The sequence below is a fragment of the Neoarius graeffei genome, chromosome 6 (assembly GCF_027579695.1).
Source record: "Neoarius graeffei isolate fNeoGra1 chromosome 6, fNeoGra1.pri, whole genome shotgun sequence".
Taxonomy (NCBI): domain Eukaryota; kingdom Metazoa; phylum Chordata; class Actinopteri; order Siluriformes; family Ariidae; genus Neoarius; species Neoarius graeffei.
In genome coordinates, this window is record NC_083574.1 from 54291144 (window position 1) to 54316058 (window position 24915).

A 24915-nucleotide genomic window follows, 5' to 3' on the forward strand; every position below is an offset into this window, starting at 1 on the left:
AGGATGGACAATTAGGTAGTACTAACACATGCACTTCTACCTGAGGCAATGAGACATAAGAACCCACTTTTAACGATAGATAGATAGATAGATAGATAGATAGATAGATAGATAGATAGATAGATAGATAATGTATGTATGTATACACAGTTTCTTCCACAATTATTGGCACCCCTTGTAAAGATGAGTAAAAAGGATTAGGGAAAAAAATCCACCTCTTGTTGAAGTAGCTTCATCTCACACTGAAAAAATGAGAAAAATACAACCTTTAATTGAAATAATTTTTTCAGAGAAATAACAAATCCCTCATCAAGAAGTAATTATTTTCAACAAAAACACATGCGCCACTATTATTGGCAGCCCTGGAAATGATAGTGAACACAATGGAACTGAAGCATGTTTCCCATTTAAATTGTACATTTTTTAGTTGATTGGAGCGTGTAGGAACCTTCAAGCTGTAATGCATGACTTCCTGATTAACTGGGGCACAAATATGAGGTGACACAGAGGCCAAATTCCCTCAACATTAACATGGGAAAGATAAGAGAACACACAAACCAAATGAGGGAGAAGAGTGTTGACCTTGATATGTCAGAGAATGGTTATTTAAAAAAGAAAAAAAAGCTACTTGCCTGAAAATGTCCATTTCTACTGTTAGGGAATTCATCTCATCATCTCTAGCCACTTTATCCTGTTCTACAGGGTCTCAGGCAAGCTGGAGCCTATCCCAGATGACTACGGGCGAAAGGCAGGGTACACCCTGGACAAGTCGCCAGGTCATCACAGGGCTGACACATAGACACAGACAACCATTCACACTCACATTCACGCCTACGGTCAATTTAGAGTCACCAGTTAACCTAACCTGCGTGTCTTTGGACTGTGGGGGAAACCGGAGCACCCGGAGGAAACCCACGCGGACACGGGGAGAACATGCAAACTCCACACAGAAAGGCCCTCGCCGGCCACAGGGCTCGAACCCGGACCTTCTTGCTGTGAGGCAACAGCGCTAACCACTACACCACCGTGCTGCCTCCATTAGGAAATTAATAAAATAAAAAAGTGGACAACAACTGCAATTGTTACAAACTTGCCTGGAAGAGGACCCAAGTTTATTTTGCCCCATGTACAGTGACGATAGCAAGAGAAGCAAATAAATAAATAAATAAAATTTAAAAATCCCCAAGGATCACTGTAGGTGAATTACAAGAAAAAGTAAAATCTTGGGGTTTCCAAGTCTTCAAAACCACCATCAGCTGTCATTTCCATGCCAACAGATTATTTGGAGGATATCCCAGAAAAATCCTTTTCTGTCGGTTAACCACAAACATAAATGCCTGGAGTTTGTGAAACGTTACATTAACTTTGATTGGAACTGTGTTCTATGGTCTGATGAAATAAAAATGGAGCTTTTTGTCAATAAACACTCAAGATGGGTTTGGAGTAAAAGAAGGTTGGCTGTAATGAAAAGAACCCAATCCCAACTGTAAAAAATATGATGGAAGTTCTATGATGTTGTTGGGCTGTTTTTCTTCCAAAGGCCCTGGAAATCTTGTTAGGGTACATGGCATCATGGACTCCATGAAATACCAGGACATTTTAAATCAAAATCTGGTTGCCTCTGCCAGGAAACTGGGTTTCTTGTTTCACTGGATCTTCCAGCAGGTCAAAGACCTGAAGCATATGTCCAAGTCAACACAAAAATGGTTAACTGAGCACAGAATCAAGCTTCTACCATGGCCATCTCAGTCCCCTGACCTGGACCCCATTGAAAACCTGTGGGCTGAGCTGAAGAGGAGCGTGCACAAGAGAGGGTCTAGGACCCTGGATGATCTGGAGAGATTGTGTAAAGAGGATTGGTCTCAGATGCCCTGCTCTGTATTCTCCAGCTTTATAAACTGTTATAGGAGACTCAGTGCTGTTTTACTGGAAAAGGGAGAGTATTAAATGCAGGTTGCCAATAATTGTGGCACATGCATTTTTGTTGAAAATAATTATTTCTTGATGAGGGATTTGTTTTTCATCTCATCTCATCATCTCTAGCCGCTTTATCCTTCTACAGGGTCGCAGGCAAGCTGGAGCCTATCCCAGCTGACTACAGGCGAAAGGCGGGGTACACCCTGGACAAGTCGCCAGGTCATCACAGGGCTGGATTTGTTTTTCTCTGAATAAATCTATTTCAATTAAAGGTTGGATTTTTATCAATTTTTTTTTCAGTGTGAGATGAAGCTACTTCACCAAAAGGTGGATTTTTTCCCCCCTAATCCTTTTTACGAATCTTTACAAGGGGTGCCAATAACTCAGTATGTTTACATGCACATCCAAATCGAGCTGCTGTCGGTAATCGAGCAAAGGGTCCCAGCAGGGGTGCCAGAGAAATCCAATCCTACATGCACACAAGGAAATCGAGCTATTGTGTGAGGTACATTGTGCACCCAAGCCACAGGTGGCGCTACACGCCCCATCGTGTTGGTACCCTTCCGGTTGTCGTCATGAAGAAGAGCTATTCAAGAGCAGTGTTGCCAGATATAGAGATCTTGCAGTCACGTGACCGGAAAGTACACAGCCGCCATCTTGTCGGTAAAAAACACAGCTGAATACTGCTGCACTCGTGTACAGAATGGATCAATTTCAACCGACGGACTACACGGCTCATTTTTCTAATGAACAGATAACTAGATATATGTCTAAAATAAATGACCTACAGATTAGTGACCCTTATCGATTACCGGACGTAGTTTTCACGACCGTGTCAGTGGATATTGAACTGCCAGAGGTGGAATACCCAGACGTGTATAATTACCTCATTAACTTTCCCTCGCTGTTCAGTGGTGAAGCACTGCGTGCTTATAAATCTCTGGACAGTTATCTTTACAGAAATTCAGGATTTGTCAGCGACTCAGATGTGGCATCTTGTAAACAAGAAAATAATCCTCATTGGACGGGTAAGTCACTTAAGTATTGAATATAGCACTGACCAGCCGATTATAGAATAGAATAGAATAAGGTAATTCCAGCTGTAATTCCAAATCGTCCGTCTTGTTTACCATGGATCTGGCGTTGGAGAGATAGAGGCTTGGCAGTGGAGATTTGAGTGGCTGTTTTCTGAGCTTAGTCAACAGGCCGGCTCTGCCTGCAGCCTCACTTTTGCTTCCGCTCCCGGCGCCGCCTCCTTCGCTTTGCTTCCGATAACAATCCACGGAGACCCCGCTGGTCTCGCTATCTCGTCCGGAATGTTGTGCATGCGATGGAAATCGCTACAAACCGTCATTTTCTGCTGGAAACCAATGTCCAGTAAGTCCATACGGTTGTAGTGGATATTGAAGTCCGGTACAGACGAACAACACGCAAAAATACACACAAAAAACATAAAAAACGTGCACAGGTAGGGAGAGCTTGTAGCCGCAGCCATTATAGTAGAATAGGGTTTTCCAGAAGAAAAGGTAGAAGTAGAAGCAGAAGTAGAACCAGAAGTAGAAGTAGAAGGCGGAAAATGGCGTTTGACCGACAAGATGGCGTCTGTCACAATCTGGATCGGCTGTGACGTCACATGCAAGTGCTCCATTGCTGACGTTTTCCAGCCCAAAATACGTTCAAAACCTGTCAAAATACACTTGAAAAGGCCCAATTGAGCAGGAAACCACCCAATCTGGCAACACTGTTCAAGAGTATAAACAAAGTTATCAGTTCCGTGTTCACAAGAAGAGTGTTTGTAGTTTGTATATACGAACAGAAGTGTTCCTAATAAAATGGCCACTAAGTTGAAGTTGATCTGTAATGGTGAACATATTAACTGTTAGCCTGCTAACATGCTAATAACTTACCAACTAATTGGAAATGGGTGCGTACATGCCCAGACACAAGTGTTCCTAATAAAGTGGCGGCTAAGGTGACGCGTCATGCCGACCGAGGCTGTTTTGGTTTTTTTCGACCGAGGTTGTTGTGTTTCCCGCTTGTGGTCTCGTCACTCGTCACTTCCGGAAGGGGCAGTGCTGAAGTAAGCAGCTCGACTACGTATCTCGATATATAGAGATCTTGCAGTCACGTGACCGGAAAGTACACAGCCGCCATCTTGTCGGTAAAAAACACCGCTGAATACTGCTGCACTCGTGTACAGAATGGATCAGTTTCAACCGACGGACTACACGGCTCATTTTTCTAATGAATAGATAACTAGATATATGTCTAAAATAAACGATCTACAGATTAGTGACCCTTATCGATTACCGGACGGAGTTTTCACGACCGTGTCAGTGGATATTGAACTGCCAGCGGAATACCCAGACGTGTATAATTACCTCATTAACTTTCCCTCGCTGTTCAGTGGTGAAGCACTGCGTGCTTATAAATCTCTGGACAGTTATCTTTACAGAAATTCAGGATTTGTCAGCCGCCCTCAGATGTGGCATCTTGTAAACAAGAAAATAACAATCCTCATTGGATGGGTAAGACACTATTGAGTATAGCACTGACCAGCCGATTATAGAATAGAATAAGGTAATTCCAGCTGTAATTCCAAATCGTCCGTCTTGTTTACCATGGATCTGGCGTTGGAGAGATAGAGGCTTGGCAGTGGAGATTTGAGTGGCTGTTTTCTGAGCTTAGTCAACAGGCCGGCTCTGCAGCCTCACTTTTGCTTCCGCTCCCGGCACCGCCTCCTTTGCTTTGCTTCCGATAACAATCCACGGAGACCCCACTGGTCTCGCTATCTCGTCCGGAATGTTGTGCATGCGATGGAAATCGCTACAAACTGTCATTTTCTGCTGGAAACCAGTGTCCAGTAAGTCCATACGGTTGTAGTGGATATTGAAGTCCGGTACAGACAAACAACACGCAAAAATACACACAAAAAACATAAAAACCGTGCACAGGTAGGGAGAGCTTGTAGCCACAGCCGTTGTAGTAGAATTGTATATAGTAGGGTTTTCCAGAAGAAAAGGTAGAAGTAGAACCAGAAGTAGAACCAGAAGTAGAAGTAGAAGGCGGAAAATGGCATTTGACCGACAAGATGGCGTCTGTCACAATCTGGATCGACTGTGACGTCACATGCAAGTGCTCCATTGCTGACGTTTTCCAGCCCAAAATACGTTCAAAACCTGCCAAAATACACTTGAAAAGGCCCAATTGAGCAGGAAACCACCCAATCTGGCAACACTGTTCAAGAGTATAAACAAAGTTATCAGTTCCGTGTTCACAAGAAGAGTGTTTGTAGTTTGTATGTACGAACAGAAGTGTTCCTAATAAAATGGCCACTAAGTTGAAGTTGATCTGTAATGGTGAACATATTAACTGTTAGCCTGCTAACATGCTAATAACTTACCAACTAATTGGAAATGGGTGCGTACATGCCCAGACAAGTGTTCCTAATAAAGTGGCGGCTAAGGTGAAGTGTCATGCCGACCGAGGCTGGTTTTATTTTTTTTCGACCGAGGCTGTTGTGTTTCCCGCTTGTGGTCTCGTCACTCCCGGAAGGGGCAGTGCTGAAGGAAGCAGCTCGACTACGTATCTCGATAGGGTATACATGCAGCTCGGCAAAAATCGCATAATCTAGGTCGTGTAGCTCGATTACGAGAAATCAAGTTCGGTTCAATTTCAGCCTAGCTAAGGTGTTTCCATGGCATTTAGAACTTCGATTTCAGTCGAGCAACAGCAGAAATTCGATTTTCTCTATGTGCATGTAAACGCACTCACTGTGTATGGCACTGTAAACTAGCCAATCCCTGGTCAGTTTACTAGGGCTGTAACAATATGCGTATCGAAATCGCGATACGCAGAGCCAAGATCCGTATCGCGATACAAGAAGGCAGAATCGCGGTACACCCTTTCAAACTTCTCCTCAGCCCAAAAACAGAGGCGCTTCCAAACTTCAATTTATGAATACTTTACTTTTTATTTAAATTACATTTTAAACTTACTTAAATTACTTTTATTTTTTTATATCTATTAGTAAGTCGTTTTTTCGCCGACCTGCGACAATCTTCTGCGAGTCACGCAACGTCCACACTCGCCACTGGCAGAGCATTCATTTCTTTTAAGCGGTCGCCATTCTGGTTGCGACGCGGGGAGCGAATCTGTAAACAAGCAGCTCATTGGCTGGCTAGGTGTGCCACAAGCCAATCACAATCACTTGACCGGAAAGGCATGTCTGCTTGGGCGGAAGCCTTCTGCGGCAGTTACATTTTGACACGCGAGCAATGTTTCACCATAAAAATTCCGTAATTTCCATGTTTTCCGCGATCACAGAAAATCATTGGCCCTATGAGAGTGAGACAGTGAGAGAGCCACCCCCCCAAAAAAAAATCTTAACGGATTTACACAATTTGGAAAAATGACTTTTTCAGAACCGAAAAAAACAGAGCTTCTGGCTCAACAGTATTATTTTGAGGAATAAAACAATCTTTGGATATACATTTGTTCATTTTTGCATACATATTACTCATTCTCTGCAGTGGTCTGAATTATTTGTTATTAAATAGTTAATGTAAGTAAGTAAATGTTAATAAGTCAAATTTACTACTTTAAAAAAAATCGTGGGCGTATCGAATCGTGGGTCAAAAATCGCGATACGAATCGAATCGTGAGTTGGGTGTATCGTTACAGCCCTACAGTTTACTGATGTGCACAGTGGGTAGGAATAGGGGATGTGTGCTCTAGTAACGATTCTTCAGCAGTCAGCTGTACAAAGGATTGCACAATTGTGAAGAATTGCTCCCACGGTCTCTTCTGAGAACATGAAAGAATCACTGTCATAATGGTGGTTCTATCAAAATAGCATTAAAACTGCAGAAAACAAAGAACAAGAGTATCTTAAAAAAAAACCCTTTTTATTTTTGTGAGGAGAGCTCATGTGATGGTTCCCCAGCAGACTGGTGAGGTGTCACCATGGTTGAGTGAACTCTTCTGATATTTCTGGAGCTGCACCTCCTCCATACTCTCCCTGGTCCTGTGATGTCACTCCCCCTGGTTGATTAATGCTTCCCTCCCAGCCTGAGTGTCTGTTTTTTCCCTCGAGACAAATGGCTCAGCGGCCAATGATAAGAGAACAAGTTGCAGTCTTAGACAAGGCAACCATACACAAGGCAGCACGCACGTTCAACCCTACAGCTGCTTTGCTAAACAAATCAGATGTGACAAACTTGGTCTAATGGGAGGTGAAAGGAAGCACCAGAGTCAACTCTCCCCCTTCCCCCACCTCCCTATCCTCTGTACTGTTTGTGCACAACACAACCGAGGACAGTTATAAATATATGACTGAATTCATGTAACACTTCTAGAAGTTTCGGTGCAAGCATGACTGGTCAACCTAAGCTGCCATTCACACTTCACATCAGGCAAACGGAACTGAAAGCCTGAAAGTGTCCATGTTACACTTCCTTTTCAACATAAAAAGGAAAGGACCGACAATGTGTTGCTTACCTAGTCTTGCAATGAGATCTATCTTCACAGGATCATAAGTTATTTCCACAAGAAGAGTTTTAATGTGAAATTCTCTTTTCCTGTGGTCACAAATTATTATTATTATTATTATTATTATTACATAGCCCTATAGATGAAATCCAATTAATTTGACATCAGATGGATTACGCCACTGTTTGGATGATTTTCAGCATATCCATTCAAATGCTTATCCAGTACATTCTGTCCCAACAGTTCCACACCCATCAATAATAATACGCCCACATGTTTTATGATTATGAAACAATTGCAGAATTATGGGATACAACGTCTCAGTGCTATCATCTGAGTAATAAGATCATTGTAAAGCACTCAGGTTTTTGTTTACTGATGATTATCATCTACACCTTAACTTAAATCAACATAAGGTGCAAAATGAACAATCAAGAAGACCATTCTTAAAAAGTGCTTCGAGCCAACGTCACCACCTGAAAGTACAAAGCTTATAGAATTTAAAAACACTACATTATTAGAACAACAGTAAGAGCTTCCAGAGCCAAACCCAAAACATTTAGAGCATGGGCAAATATTACTGTTAGTCTTTCAGACTTAATATTACAGCAGATTTATAGAAGCAAATACCATTTATTACCTCTGCCAACTTTGTTGGAGGATTTTTTTTTTGTCTCCGTTTGTCTGTTTGTCTTTTCCCAATGTAACTCAAAAAGTAGTGAATGGATTTTGATGAAATTTTGAAAAAAGGTGAGCAAGGAACAATTGATTTGATTTTGATGCAAATCCGGATATGTATATGGATCCAGGATTTTGTCTGTTCCCAACGTAACTCAAAAAGTACTGATTTGGATGAAATTTGGTGTATAGCTTTAGTACTATCCTATGTTCAAGTGATTTGATTTTGATGTTGATAATATGTGGCTTGGTGAAGGTATGCACTCTACCGAGTGCCTTTTTAGTTTGGTATTTATTTGCCTTGATGTATCTGGGTAATGCTGCAGGCTGACTGTTTTTGTAGGTGGCATGAGCTTTGGATATGATCTGCATTTATATAGTTATTTAATCCTATATGCTTGTTGAGATATTGCTCAAAATCAAAACATTAATCACAAAAACAAAGAACCCATTCAGTTTCATTCTCTTAATGGAGTAACGGAGTTTAAGGTGGGGTTTACATTAGACCGTATCAGCGGATCATCAGATTAACGTTTTTAAAAACGATTAGCGTGCACACAGCAACGCCAATACACGGATACGCTAAACACATGACTAATTCGGCACGCAAGTTGAAATGTGTCAGTGCGGCTCATCGCTTCCTCCTCAGCGGCTGCGCTCCAAATCACTCCGCCCTGAACAGCGAGTGCCCTCTGGAGGGTGCGCACTCCGGCCCTGCGCAGCTCACAGAGCGCGCGAGTGTAGTGCACGAACAGTGATTCGGGACTGAGCCGCTGTGCGCAAGTCACTTACCACTTGCAAGTGGAAGGATGGCAAGCCTAAAGACAATCATAACTACACAATGGGCAGTATTTGCATCAGTATTTGCAGTATTTTCATACTTTTATACTCTTTAATGAAAGGTGATACAAGGCGGAAGTCCGCGCCGTTTTTCAGCAGTCGCGTCACATGACCAACGCCAGCGAATCAGGAAGGTGGATGTCACAGTGACGTTGTCCAATGACGACGCCAGCTAGAGCTCAGCACAGCGTATCCGCGTATCTCAATGTTTACACAGCACCGGATCAGACACGATCTGGATTGAATACGTGGATGCTGGCGGATTCCCGTTTCCCGGCGTTTCCAGGCGTTTTAATGTAAACGGACAGTGCATCCGCGAAGAAAACGAGACAGATACGGTCTAATGTAAACTTGGCCTAATTCTCTTGCTTCAATTTTTCTTTCATTCAGACTTTTGAACTCCATAAAGTGGATGTGATAGGAACTGGGGTACTGAATGATTCTTGATGTATTCATTTGTAAATTTCCTGGCACATAAAAAAAGGATAAAACGAAACAGGAAAGTGGCTTATCTTTTGCTACAAATATCTGTTGGGTTTTTTTTTCTGATTTACCTAATAGTTTGCATTGTGATAGCATGCATACTAGTTTACACCACCAGTTAGCATGTTAAAGATTATAGGCGTTGTTAGTTAGCTTTAGTTAATGTTTGCCTACATTCCTTGGTTCAGCAGTGGGAGACTCACTAAAACACAGTCAGTAGCTGAAAGCAAATTATGATATGATATGCAGAGACAATAGTGATATTTGCCTTTGTATTTGTTCTACTTTCATTGAAATTAATTTAAGTAAATGTAAGAGTGCTTGTTTTTGTACTTTAACTTGAGCTCAACTTTTATCAGTGTATTTTTTTTTTTAAATAAGTATTTGTACTTTTGAGTAGTTTTGTATTTCTACCTCTCTGGCCATGTTTCCTTGATCATATATTAAAATGCTTTCTTATAGTGTATATTTTTAATTTTTACATACTATAGTACGACATTGTTGGTATCCAGATTTGCAGTTCTTCCACAGAGTTAATTTTTTTGTGAAAGGGTGAGCTTTTAAAGATCCTGTCATCTACAGAGGTTTTAAAGACAACTTTGCACAGATACGTAACCATGAAAGATACACTATTTAACCAAATCAGGTTAGGTATGCGGGGGAAAAAAGGAAAAAAAAAAAAAGAAATAAGGTTCACAAAAAGTTACCTACATGGAAACTGATACAATTTCAAGAATAGTTCTGAGAAAGTACTGGCTCATAACCTAAGATGCAAAAGAAAGTGAAACAAAAAGACAGACTCATCTCTATCCCCCGCCCTATATACAAAATTTCAAGATATTATTTGTCATATTTTTCAATTTCTGCTGCAGGAAACCAACCCGACCTCTTTACACTGACGTCAGCAGCCCATGGCATAAGCCCACCAGACCTTTGGTCCAGGCGAGCTAAAAATTTAAATTTCTCATATTTCTTAGTATCAAAAGGCACATATACATTACTTAATCAACACATAGAACAACTTTCAAGACCATAACACTTATAGCTTTCAAGTTCTGCTCTGGAAACAAAACCTACCCCTAAGACTAACCTGAGAGACTAAGTCTGAAATTGTTTCCATGGAAAGATGAAAAATTAAAATTTCTCAAATTTCTTAGTATGAAAACGCACATCTACATCACCTTGTTAACACATATACCAAGTTTCAAATTCGTATCATGAATGGTTTTGGATATTTGCTCCGGAAACGAACATTGCTTTTAGAAACTAAGTCAAAATCTATTTTTTATGTAAAAATTTGAAAAAGGCTTTTTTTCAAAAATCCAAAATAGCAAAAGGCACTAGTTCACATGTTGCTTGATATGTATACAAAGTTTCATGAAGATAGCTTCAGTAGTTTTAAAGATATGGCCTGGAAACGAAAACGTGGCCAGACGGCCAGACAGCCGGATGGAATCCGTTTCTATATCCCCCGCCAAACTTTGTTTGGGCGGGGGGGATAATTAATAGTAAAATCTCAATGGTCCAATGAGAAGAAGACAATTTAAAAAGATTTAAAATATTTTAAAATGATTAAATTTGAAATTTTCTTTGGAAGTACGGCAGCAAGGTGGTGTAGTGGTTAGCACTGTCGCCTCACAGCAAGAAGGTCTGGGTTCGAACCCAGCAGCCGAGGGCCTTTCTGTGTGGAGTTTGCATGTTCTCCCCGTGTCTGCGTGGGTTTCCTCCCACAGTCCAAAGATATGCAGGTTAGGTTAATTGGTGGCTCTAAATTGACCGTGAGTGTGAATGGTTGTTTGCGTCTCTATGTGTGTGTCAGCCCCGCGATGAGCTGGCGACTTGTCCAGGGTGTACCCTGCCTCTCGCCCATGGTCAGCTGGGATAGGTTCCAACTTGCCCCCCGCGACCACGCCCAGGATAAGCGGTTACAGATACAACAAACTTTGGAGGTACAGCTTACATTCAAATACTAATGTTCAGTGACATTCATGTTTGCTAAAAGGTTAGCTCAGGTGTTCAAAACAAATCCACCACTCAAACTGGTCTCTTTGTAATGTTCATATTTGAAGATCAGTTACCTTGGCGCTACAATATTTTATCAGATTGTACGTAGCTTTATCTATGGTAACTGAGTTAATTTCATACTCTATTTAGCCTTTTTCAGTATTCTTTTTTCTCTTATTCAGTGAAGTTAATGATTAGGTAATGAGACCTTATACAATCCCTGGTTGTAAAAAAAGATTATGACTTTGTAATGTCTCTTATCTTGAGTGGGTGCAGCTGTAGAGAATGGATTTTACTTATAAGGACAATACATTTAAGTCTGTCAAGTTTGGAATACACTAAAAGAAGGAGAAATGTCATGTAGTTGGGATTTACAGTGATGTTTTCACCTCCAGTTGGACTGAAAATACATGTGCAATTACATCTCTCAGTGTTAAGACATCATCCTTTAGTGAGCAAGTATGGGTTGTTTCCTGCTTCCTGTATGATAATTCAATATAACTGTATGGTAATCCATGTAAATCTAATGTTTATTTTACCGATGGGCATGAAGTTCTTTGTCTCTTTGTAACTAAAGCCCTGAACAATATTATAATCAGAATCCTATATTATGGCATGCAAAACTTAGGGTTGGTCAGAAACTGCTCCCTGGCCATTATTGGAAATAAACCTGGTGTTCAAAACAAATCCAACACTCAAACTGGTCTCTTTGTAATGTTCATATTTGAAAATCAGTTACCTTGGCGCTACAATATTTTATCAGATTGTACGTAGGTTAGGCATTTTGGCATTGAATCATTTGGACGCGAGTTATTCTGATTGTCTAAAGGTATTTTTTCTTCCACATATCTTACTGTGGGGCGGCACGGTGGTGTAGTGGTTAGCGCTGTCGCCTCACAGCAAGAAGGTCCGGGTTCGAGCCCCGTGGCCGGCGAGGGCCTTTCTGTGTGGAGTTTGCATGTTCTCCCCGTGTCCACATGGGTTTCCTCCGGGTGCTCCGGTTTCCCCCACAGTCCAAAGACATGCAGGTTAGGTTAACTGGTGACTCTAAATTGACCGTACGTGTGAATGTGAATGGTTGTCTGTGTCTATGTGTCAGCCCTGTGATGACCTGGCGACTTGTCCAGGGTGTACCCCGCCTTTCGCCCGTAGTCAGCTGGGATAGGCTCCAGCTTGCCTGCGACCCTGTAGAACAGGATAAAGCGGCTAGAGATAATGAGATGCGATATCTTACTGTGGAATTATAAGTCAACACAGGAAAAAAATGCTGAAACATAATTTAAGTCTAGTATGTGAAGTTAACCTGGTTATTTTTATATCATTAAATAAGATTCTTAACTCTGTATAACAGGCACAGGCTTTTTACACTACCCGTGGAACATTTGGAAGCACCTTGGTGTTTGTAAAGCCCTCTAGCTAATATTTGATTTTTCAATGACCCCAAAAGCACCTCAAAACCACGCAAGAGATATTTAGAGGAAGGTGGTGGTGCTGTTTATATTGGAATGACCTGTGCACTCACCTGACCTTAAACCCAATTGAGCTGCTCTGGGAAGAGCTGAAGCAAAAGAACTGAGGGATGTGTACAAAGCGTTACGTAAATCTGGGAGATCCAGACAAGAGAAAATCTTTAATGTAATTACGTACAAGATTATTATGCAGAATATATTCATATAGCACATTTCTCATTAATGTTCAACATTGCATTCAAAAGTGAAATTTGGGGGGGTCTGTGGTCAAAAGATCCATAGTTGCAGCTGCTATATGAATTTTTGTTTGTTGGATGCTATAAATATATGCACATTTTAATTGTTCACAAGTGATTGTACCAAATCTTGGTGATATAATTTTTATAAAAAATAACTCATTTGTTTTAATTACAATTCCCGATTACTGTGAATATATGTAATATTGGTCAGTTTCGACAGGCAAAGTCTCATTCATTCTCATTATCTCTAGCCGCTTTATCCTTCTACAGGGTTGTAGGCGAGCTGGAGCCGATCCCAGCTGACTACGGGCGAAAGGCGGGGTACACCCTGGACAAGTCGCCAGGTCATCACAGGGCTGACACATAGACACAGACAACCATTCACACTCACATTCACACCTACGGTCAATTTAGAGTCACCAGTTAACCTAACCTGCATGTCTTTGGACTGTGGGGGAAACCGGAGGACCCGGAGGAAACCCACGCGGACACGGGGAGAACATGCAAACTCCGCACAGAAAGGCCCTCGCCAGCCCCGGGGCTCGAACCCAGGACCTTCTTGCTGTGAGGCGACAGCGCTAACCACTACACCACCGTGCCGCCCGACAGGCAAAGTATACAGTAAAAATCATCCTCTTATTTGTGCTCATGACATTTGTTTTATACTAATGAGACCACAGGCACACTCATCTGAGCAAGGAATATTCAGCCTCCTCTGAATCAACTGAATATTTAGTGTTACAGGTTGTAGTAGCTTAGGTTATATAATATGCTGGAATAAACTCTACCTGCCTTAAAAAGTCTTTTCGTCCTTTTATATTGAGCAAAATAAAATGTGAAAATGAAAACGTGAATCTGTCAAAATGAGTAGTTATATACAAATCGCTGTCTTTAATGAACACAAAACACGGCCTTTGTACTCCGGCGTTTGTTTTTCAAGGCATTTTAAATATTTACTTTTGTACACTTTCGTGACAAGCTTAAACAGAGGGCTTTTTATTGCAGACATACAGTATAGTGTTACTGTGTAGTGTTACATTTCTGGTGTGAAGCGTGGACAAATTAAATACTAAGGGATGCGTCATAGCTATCATAATGAAAAGCAGGCAAATGCAAGGGGTAATTCATTCAATATGTCATACGCAGGTTAACGTGTGGAAGAAAATACCTTCTGTAGACAATCAGAGTAACTCGTGTCCATAGAATTCAACTCCAACATGCAATAGGGTTTTTTCAAGTCACAGCCAGGGAACAAAGTCTGACCAGCCTAAGTTTTACACATCATTATATAGGATACATATTATAATAACGTTCAGGTGATTGGTTACAAGGAGACAAAGGACTTCATGCGCATTGGTGAAATGAGCATTACGTTAACATGGATTACCATAACATTATATGAAGTTGTCAAATAGGAAACAAGAAACAACCCATATTTGGTCACTAAACGACATCGTCTTAACACTGAGAGATGTGCTGACACACATTCTTTCAGTTCAACTAGAAATGAAAGCATCACTGTAAATCCACGCTATGTGACATCTCTCTTTCCTTTAATATCTTCCCAACTTGACAAACACAGAAATTATGTTCCCTGTAAGTAGAATCCCCTCCACCCACTTGAAATAAGAGGGACACCTCAAAGTCATAATAAGAGAGGCACAAGAAGTCTTAATCTTTTCTACAATCAGGAGTTACATGAAGTTCTCATTACAATAGGATTAACTTTGCTGAATTAGAGAAAAGGAAGAATACTGGAAGAGGCTAAAGAATGAAATGAAATTAACTCAATTTCCATAAGACACAAATCAGATCCCAGGTTAAAACAGAAATGAATGAATGCAAATAAATTTGAAAAAATTGCACTGCAGCTACTAAAAAACTACTAATGGATTGCTACAAAAGCTAAAACACTTCGTTTTGCATGATAGTTTCAATATGAAACTTCATGATGGCTTTAACCTGAACAGAAGAGTAATGTGCAAGAGACATGGTAGCTTTAGTACACCAACATCATCACACCTCCATGACACAGCTTTAATTCCTCTATTCAAACGTTAGTATGCAAAAAGACAGATACATACTCAAATGTATAACTTGATCGACACTGATAAGAGGATGTACTGAAGAACATTTGTATATGTAACATGACTAAAAATCAACAAGAAACCATATTCTAAAACGTATATAGAAAGCCAGGGTCTCTGAACACAGTCAACTGCACTCAAAATCATTTCATATTTATAGAGCTTATATTTCACTATACATCTGATACTGTGGGCTGGAAAACAATAGTAGATGTGTTGGGAGATGGAGCAGATCAAAAAACATGCACTAAATTTAAAAACATGACTGTGAAACTAAATAGAGTTGAGCAATAACTTTGGGGGAGAGAACAATCAATTCCAAGAATACAACCAATTTCAAAACTAAAAGGAACTAAGATGATAGCTTTCATTACTCAACTATGGACTTTTAAAAAACAGGTGTAAGATATATTCTAATTTTAGTGTTCATCCACTTGTGCTGTTATTTAAAGGGGTACCAAATATAATATATACAGTTGCTGATGTGACAAAGTAACGTATTCTTAAGTATTCTATCAAATTTATATACTAGAAAACAACGAAATATCTTGGTAATTGTAAATATAATAGTCGGTACGCTAAACGGCACAAGAGTCGCCATTTTTAAAAGACCGTGACGTCAACCCTACCCACTGCACTAGGAGAGAAGCGTGTAATCATGGCGTCGGGCGCATCAAGTGAAAGCGACAGCTCTGTCGAATCATACGAAGAGATTCCGCAAGACACACTGCAAGCAGGCTATGGCTTAGAAGGGTACCAGTTTGAACCTAGGAGAGGTACTCTTGACTCCGGTGATGAAGAAAGAAGAGAAGAAAGCTCGGATGACAGCGAGGATGAGACTGATGCTGACCATGGGCATGGCGAGCGTGGGGCAGAGCGTCTGCGTGCAGGTGACACGGCGTGGTGCTCGTGCGGAAAATGTAAACGTGGAGTTGCTCACGAGTCCAGCAGAATTTATTTGCTGCAATGAGATAGGCGCCACCCGTGGACTTGCGAAATCGTCGCAAGAGGCAGAAACAGGTATTTCACACGTGCTATTCCCAACCTCAATGAGCCAACACAACTGGGCACATGCATACGTCATGAGTGTTACGCAGAGAAAATGAACGTGCATTCTGATTGGATAAAATTAATATCATGGCAGGCTGTTCAAACTGCGGAAATAGTTTGCTCGAGCTACTTTCAAAACACTATAACTTTCCAACCTTAGAACAAAAAACTTTTGTAAGTCTTGAATAAGGTTCATCAATGTGTGTTTTATTGTTATATTTACTCTAATATATAGCCCTCTGTTCCCCTTTAAATAGTTGGTCTTGGAAGATACTGTTGGACGGCCTTCACAATAGTTGACACCTCTGCCATTGCACCTTTGCCTGCAAATGGACACAAACTTTAGTCCGAGCTACACATAAATGAACATGGAAAGTCATTATGGAACAAGAGCTCTTTGAGTATTCAAAATGTAAACCCAGAATGGTATTACAGTGATAAAGTAATACCTTCATCTCCACAGACCAGCTTCTTAGAAATGCAGGGGATCTCCACATAACCGAAGCCCTGAAGCTTGGCCACTTGCTGAGCAGTAATTGGATGCTGCCACATGGCCGTGTTCATGGCAGGACAAAAGAGTAGAGGACGACTCATATCCCACGCTCTTACAATGCATGTCTGTCAGGGACAAACGTTACATATTTATTTTGGCAGAAACTTTAATTCAAAGCAACAAGAATTTAACCCATGCCTGTTAACTGACCAGGAGGAATGGATTACTTATGAGCAAATTAATTCTTCATGAGCAAATGAGCATTACCCATTAAAAGACTGATGTTCCTGTGTTTAAATGTAGTTGTTGTCAATGGTTTACATATGTGGACATGAATGACATGGCAATACTGGGCTTTTGATGATTTTTTTTTTTTCAAACTGTTCTTTTTTTGTGGAAATATGACTGTACAACATCTCATCTCATCAGCTCCAGCCGCTTTATCCTGTTCTACAGGGTCGCAGGCAAGCTGGAGCCTATCCCAGCTGACTACGGACGAAAGGCGGGGTACACCCTGGACAAGTCGCCAGGTCATCACAGGGCTGACACATAGACACAGACAACCATTCGCACTCACATTCACACCTACGGTCAATTTAGAGTCACCAGTTAGCCTAACCTGCATGTCTTTGGACTGTGGGGGAAACCGGAGCACCCGGAGGAAACCCACGCGGACACGGGGAGAACATGCAAACTCCACACAGAAAGGCCTTCGTCGGCCACAAGGCTCGAACCCGGACCTTCTTGCAGTGAGGCGACAGCACTAACCACTCCACCACCGTGCCACCCCGATTGTACAACATACATCATTAATAGAAAAAAAATAATAATTTGGTGCAGAGGTTTTAATTTATTTTGGGTTTTCTGAATCAACACAGGGTCAAAATTACACAAGTGACAAAATTTTTACATATGTCCACTCAGATTATTATCATTAACACTTAGAAAATTCCAAAATGTCATTTGACTTGCCAAGGCCTCTTAACTTTTTGTTAGTGATCATAATTAACTACAGCTGGTAGCTCCTCTGTGCCAACAGAAAAAAGATTTGTTTGATAGCAATCATTGGATTAACCAATACAGAGTATAAAGGGAAATTCCATGGAGCTCAGTGCAGATCTGAGAAAGAGGATCATAGATTTACACAACTCAGGAATGTCTCTTGGAGTCATTCCAAGATCATTACAGGAGTTCAAACAACTGTATGTGAATACAAGTTCTTGAGAAGTGTAGCCACTTTACCAAACCACTTTGCTTGAAGAAGATCCAAACTGTCACTCTCAACTGACAGGAAACTGGTTTGGACAATCAGGAACAAGCTACTGAAACACTGTTCAAGCAAGTTTTATATTGCCATGGACTGAGAAGCTCCTATCCAAGAAAGTAGCCCATGTTCCAAAATATACACCTTCAAGCTCCACTAAAGTTTGCAGCTGACCTCATGTACAAAGAAAAAGCCTTCTAAGGGAACATTTTATGGTCAGCTGAGACAAAGATTGAGTTGTTTGGCCACAATGACCAGCAGTACAGACGAACACTATCACAACTGTTAAGCATGGTGGTGGTAGCACCACGTTCTGGGGCTGTTTTTCTGCCCGCAGAACTGGTACACTGCACAAAGTGAATGGAATCATGAAGAAGGACAATGACCTCAGAATTTTTCAACATAACCTTAAACCATCAGCTAGACAGTTGGAACTTGGACACAGTCAGGTGTTCCAACAGGACAATGACCCTAAATACACATCACAGCTGGATGTGGAATGGATAAAGCAGGCTAACATTAAGCTTAAAACAAGTCCTGACATCGACCCGATCCAAAATATGTGAACTATGCTTAAAAGTCAGGTCAGTGGCAGGAAACACACACATTTAATTGACCTCTACCAATTCTACCAAAAAGAGTGGTGAAATATCCAACTAGAATTCTGCCATAAGCTTGTTAATGGCCATCGAAAACATCTGATTAAGGTGAAACTCGCTAAGGGACATTTAACCAAATATTAATTGGGCTGTATTTATATTTTTGATCCTGTGTTGATTTTTTTTTTCTATTAAAAATGTATGTTGTACAATCGTTCTTCAGGGGGGAAAAAAAAACAGTTCAAAGAAATCATTGCTATGACATTGATGTCCATGATTCCATTCATGTCTGTGTATGTAAACTTCTGACTGCAACTTTCTGTTTAGAAAAAAAGTTTAGTCTTTTTAAAGAGAATTATTTTTGCTGGGAAAAAGACAACTTTCTCCAGTTATGTGCGAGTGTGGAATATTTCATGTGTAATCACATACAAAATCATGTTTTGTACTGCCCGACTCATCTGCTATTTCTTTTAAAGGAGTTGAGGTTGATTATGCCGAGAGGTTGTTTTCTGCTAAATCACTGACCTATTTCCTTCTCGATCGTTTATTGTTCTAACTTTTGCACCTGCATTTTTATCCTATGTGGTAATGATCTCGCCAAGACCATTTTGTATCAAGTAATATCCACTCTGTATAATGTATTACTTTAATCCTGTGTTGTGGTGATCCTGCACAATCAAGCGCCATTAAGTTTGCAGCTGACCTCATGTACAAAGAAAATGACTTGTAACACTTGATGTAACTTGGCTTTTGTTGTTTAATTCAATAAAAGCTGATTTTCTGCAAGTCCTTGACCTTTGTCTCTTTTTGGGGCGAGCAAGTTTCCACGACAAGAATGAATCCTGAATCAATATGTGCAATGTTTGTTATACAATAATTTCTTACAATTGTAGGATTATAATAATTCTAGAGGTTCTTGTAGGTTCTAATGATAAGGAATGCCACTAACCTTCCCAGAAAAGTCTTCAAAGCATAAAATCATCAAATCATTGTGGATTAATATGAAATACTTAACAGTAACTTCCAGGCATTTGCAGAGCTTCTCAGTACAAAGTAGATTAAATATCATGAATAAATACGTAGAAACCACTTCTATCAAAGTTTGTAGTCAATATTCAACTCAGGTTTGCCAAACCACAATTACATAACCCAAGTTCAGAAACAATTCTCATTGCGCAAATGAGTACATGGAGCAAAAGTGGATTTTTTTTTTTATTTGACATGGTTTCTGTATAGAGATCTTGCAGTCACGTGACCGGAATGTAAACAGCCGCCATCTTGTCGGTAAAAAACAGCGCTGAATACTGCTGCACTCATGTACAAAATGGATCAATTTCAACCGACGGACTACACGGCTCATTTTTCTAATGAATAGATAACTAGATATATGTCTAAAATAAACGACCTACAGATTAGTGACCCTTATCGATTACCGGACGTAGTTTTCACGACCGTGTCAGTGGATATTGAACTGCCAGAGGTGGAATACCCAGACGTGTATAATTACCTCATTAACTTTCCCTCGCTGTTCAGTGGTGAAGCACTGCGTGCTTATAAATCTCTGGACAGTTATCTTTACAGAAATTCAGGATTTGTCAGCGACTCAGATATGGCATCTTCTCATCTCATCTCATTATCTCTAGCCGCTTTATCCTTCTACAGGGTCGCAGGCAAGCTGGAGCCTATCCCAGCTGACTACGGGCGAAAGGCGGGGTACACCCTGGACAAGTCGCCAGGTCATCACAGGGCTGACACATAGACACAGACAACCATTCACACTCACATTCACACCTACGGTCAATTTAGAGTCACCAGTTAACCTAACCTGCATGTCTTTGGACTGTGGGGGAAACCGGAGCACCCGGAGGAAACCCACGCGGACACGGGGAGAACATGCAAACTCCACACAGAAAGGCCCTCGCCGGCCCCGGGGCTCGAACCCAGGACCTTTTTGCTGTGAGGCGACAGCGCTAACCACTACACCACCGATATGGCATCTTGTAAACAAGAAAATAACAATCCTCATTGGACGGGTAAGTCACTTAAGTACTACTAGTACTGATACTAGATATATCAGTAGTATCTAGTATAGCACTGACCAGCCGATAATAGAATAGAATAAGGTAATTCCAGCTGTAATTCCAAATCGTACGTCTTGTTTACATGGATCTGGCGTTGGAGAGGTAGAGGCTTGGCAGTGGAGATTTGAGTGGCTGTTTTCTGAGCTTAGTCAACAGGCCGGCTCTGCAGCCTCGCTTTTGCTTCCTCTCCCGACGCCGCCTCCTTCGCCTGCCAGACCCGATAACAATCCACGGAGACCCCGCTGGTCTCGCTATCTCGTCCGGAATGTTGTGCATGCTATGGAAATCGCTACAAACCATCATTTTCTGCTGGAAACCAATATCCAGTAAGTCCATACGGTTGTAGTGGATATTGAAGTCCGGTACAGACGAACAACACGCAAAAATACACACAAAAAACATAAAAAACGTGCACAGGTAGGGAGAGCTTGTAGCCGCAGCCATTGTAGTAGAATTGTATATAGTAGGGTTTTCCAGAAGAAAAGGTAGAAGTAGAAGGCGGAAATATGGCGTTTGACCGACAAGATGGCGTCTGTGACGTCACATGCAAGATCTCTATAGAAATAGTCTCACCAGAAGGTTGTCACAAATACCACTGGCTATCTTGCCAAGCGTGTTTGCATCCAATGGAGCAATGACTAGCAGGTCGGCCCACCGTCTCAGCTCTATGTGTAGCACAGGGTCAGAGCGCGTTTTCCACATCTAAGACAAGAAAAATCACATGGTGATCTCTTCATGATCTGCAGCAGTGCTTGTATAGATACCAAGCATACTCACTTCCCATTCATCCTGGTCTGTGTAGACACGGACAGGAACCTCAGCAACTTTGAAAAAATGAGTGGCATGGTCTGTGGTGACTACCCGTAGCTCAATCTTCAAGGAGAAGGGAAAGAGTTTTAAAGATTATTTGACAGTATATACCTTCTCTCCCTATTTTAAAAGAAAATAGTATGTTCTGCAAATTTGTAATAACCATTTTGGATTCCATCCATCATCTGTAGCCACTTATCCTGTTCTACAGGGTCACAGACAAGCTGGAGCCTATCCCAGCTGACTATGGGCGAGAGGCAGGGTACACCCTGGACAAGTCGGCAGGTTATCGCAGGGCTGACACAGACACAAACAACTATTCACAATCACGGTCAATTTAGAGGGGATATAGGGGGAAACTAGAGCACCCGGAGAAAACCCACGCAGAAACGGAGAGCATGCAAACTCCACACAGAAAGGCCCTTGTCGGCCACTGGGCTTGAACCCAGGACCTTCTTGCTGTGAGGCGACAGTGCTAATCACTACACCACTGTGCCGCCACCCATTTTGGATCCATTTGAACTTTTAAAGCACCATCAGTCTAGGGGCTCTCAAAAAACATGCTGGGGGATTGGCTATGCTGAGTGTGTGTGTGTATAGTGCTGTGTGAAGTACTGGTGTCCCATGTAAGCTGTATTCCTGCCACACAGCCACCATCCACCACAGCTTTGACCAGGATAAAACAGTTACTGAAGATGAATGAATACAATCTAAACCATGCTATTTATTAACAAATGTGCAAATTTACAATCATCCACCAATCATTTATTTTCTTGTAGACAGCCGTTAGTCGTCATCTTCTTTTGGCTGCTCCCGATTAGGGGTTGCCACAGTGGATCTTTCGTCTCCATTGCTCCCTGTCTTCCGCATCCTTCTCTACCACACCTGCCACTTTCATGTCCTCTCTCACCACATCCATGTATCTCCTCTTTGGCCTTCCTCATTTTCATGTGCCTGGCAGCTCCATCCTCAACATTCTCCTTCCAACATGCTCTGCATCTCTTCTCAGGATGTGCCCATACCATCTCAGTCTCATCTCTCTTAGCTTAATTCCCAAGCTCTCCACATGTGCTGTCCCTCTGATGTGCTCGTTCCTTATCCTGTCCAACCTCCCATCGCAAACCTTAACATCCTCAACTCCGCCACCTCCAACTTTGCCTCCTGTCTCTTCATTAAGGGTACGGTCTCCAATCCATACATCACAGCTGGTCTCACTACTGTCTTATACATCTTACCTTTCACTTTTGCTGAGACTTTCCTATCGCAAATGACTCCCAAAATCCTTCTCCAACTGCTCCACCCTGCCTGCACTCTCTTTCTCATCTCACTATCGCAGCCCCCATTTTCCTGCACAGTTGACCCCAGGTAGACAGTGTTAGTAAGGGATTAATATGTGGGAAGAGGATGAAATCATGACTTCTGTATAATCATTACAGTTCACTATATGAACTATAATGATTATACACCACACCACCGGCGGCACAGTGGTGTAGTGGTTAACATGGTTGCCTCACAGCAAGAAGGTTCTGGGTTTGAACCCAGTGGCTGGCGAGGGCCTTTCTGTGTGGAGTTTGCATGTTCTCCCTGTGTCTGTCCGGGTTTCCTCTGGAAAGTCACAGTTTAAACACATGCGGTTAGGTTAGAATAGATTAACATGGGACGGCCTTGGGCTGAGGTGCCCTTGAGCGAAGCACCTAACTCCCAACTGCTCCCTGGGTGCTGTTAGCATAGCTGCCCACTGCTCTGGGTATGTGTGTGCTCACTGCTTCAGATGGGTTAAATGCAAAGAGGAAATTTCACAAGTGTGTGATGAGTAAAGTTGTGCTTGCTTTCTTTCTATACACTACCGTTCAAACGTTTGGGGTCACTTTGAAATGTCCTTATTTTTGAAAGAAAAACACTGCTCTTTTCAATGAAGATCACTTTAAACTAATCAGAAATCCACTCTATACATTGCTAATGTGGTAAATGACTATTCTAGCTGCAAATGTGTGGTTTTTGGTGCAATATCTCCATAGGTGTATAGAGGCCCATTTCCAGCAACTCTCACTCCAGTGTTCTAATGGTACAATGTGTTTGCTCATTGCCTCAGAAGGCTAATGGATGATTAGAAAACCCTTGTACAATCATGTTAGCACAGCTGAAAACAGTTGAGCTCTTTAGAGAAGCTATAAAACTGACCTTCCTTTGAGCAGATCGAGTTTCTGGAGCATCACATTTGTGGGGTCGATTAAATGCTCAAAATGGCCAGAAAAATGTCTTGACTATATTTTCTATTCATTTTACAACTTATGGTGGGAAATAAAAGTGTGACTTTTCATGGAAAACACAAAATTGTCTGGGTGACCCAGCAGCCTAGCAAGACTAAATCCAGATAAAGCAGAAAGACTGCCATCTGCTGGACAAAGCAGTACCATACAATTACATTCACAGTAAACTTCTCATGACAAATCCACAACCCTCAACCAAACAGCCCAGATGTGTCTTTAAAACAAATAATGCTGCCTTACAAACTTACCCCTGGGATTTCAAGAAGTTGTGATACCAACAAAGGCAACTTAAGTGCTGCAACACTTCCAGTTACACCCAGGAGAACATGAAATGTAGAACCAGCTGAAGCCTGGTTCAGCGTTGAGCTCACTGTAGTACAGTCAGAAGTCGGCTGCATTACACTAGTTAGTTCACCGAAAACTCTTTTTAAATAATCTATGACATTTTGTCCTCATCACAGGCGGATGAACTGTTTGTCAATTTGTAACAGGCAACGCTAATACAGTGCAATGAGAAACGTGTTTCTGAAATTCTCTTGCTCTTTGGTTCACTTCCGTAAACATTGCCGTTACGTGATGCAAAATGGGTGACAGCGACCCCTGCTGTCAGTATGATGTATTAACGCAGGGGTCACCAAACTTTTTTCTCTGGGGCCACATTTGCCCCTTTTCCACCAAATCAGTTCCAGGGCTGGTTCGGGGCCACCCTGGTGCAAATCCTGGCCAGGATCCTACCAGGATCTTACCAGGATCTTGTACAGGATCCTATAGGATCCTGGTAAGATCCTACAGGATTTTGTGAAGGATCCTACAGGATTTTGTGAAGGATCCTACAACATCCTACAGGATCCTGTACAGGATCCTACAACATCCTACAGGATCTTGAACAGGATCCTACAGGATCCTACAGGATCTTGTACAGGATCCTGTAGGATCTTGGACAAGATCCTTTAGGATTATATTTCAGATCCTGTACAAGATCCTGGTTAGGATCCTGGTAAGATCCTGCTAGGATCCTGGTAGGATCCTGGCCAGGATTTGCACCAGGGAGGGTGCTTGCATTCATTTTCATAAAGAATCAGCTGTGACCCAGGTATATGCATACTTTTAGATGAATCACATTATTATGAAAGTTATTTTT

General features: G+C 41.6%; 1 protein-coding gene across 2 annotated transcripts; it reads right to left on the reverse strand.

The window, feature by feature from the left end:
* Window positions 1–16443: 16443 nt before the first annotated feature.
* ppcdc (phosphopantothenoylcysteine decarboxylase) lies at window positions 16444–24318 on the reverse strand. 2 transcript variants are annotated; one of them, XM_060923860.1, is made up of 5 exons: window positions 24023–24318; window positions 21472–21567; window positions 21268–21396; window positions 16707–16875; window positions 16444–16580 (listed from the first exon to the last, which is right to left on the reverse strand). In XM_060923860.1, the coding sequence occupies exons 1-5, from the start codon at window positions 24170–24172 to the stop codon at window positions 16507–16509; spliced, it is 618 nt and encodes a 205-aa protein (XP_060779843.1). In that variant the 5' UTR covers window positions 24173–24318; the 3' UTR covers window positions 16444–16506. The 2 variants fall into 2 exon arrangements, with proteins under 2 accessions (XP_060779843.1, XP_060779844.1); XM_060923861.1 differs by lacking the exon at window positions 21268–21396.
* Window positions 24319–24915: the final 597 nt, after the last annotated feature.

Excerpts from the sequence above, each read along its gene's own strand:
- ppcdc (XM_060923860.1), bottom strand. The coding sequence starts at position 24,172 with ATGCAGCCGACTTCTGACTGTACTACAGTGAGCTCAACGCTGAACCAG. Across the intron at positions 21,568-24,022 it reads AACTTCTTGAAATCCCAGGG|ATTGAGCTACGGGTAGTCAC; the intron begins GTAAGTTTGTAA and ends TTCTCCTTGAAG. Across the intron at positions 21,397-21,471 it reads CAGACCAGGATGAATGGGAA|ATGTGGAAAACGCGCTCTGA; the intron begins GTGAGTATGCTT and ends TTCTTGTCTTAG.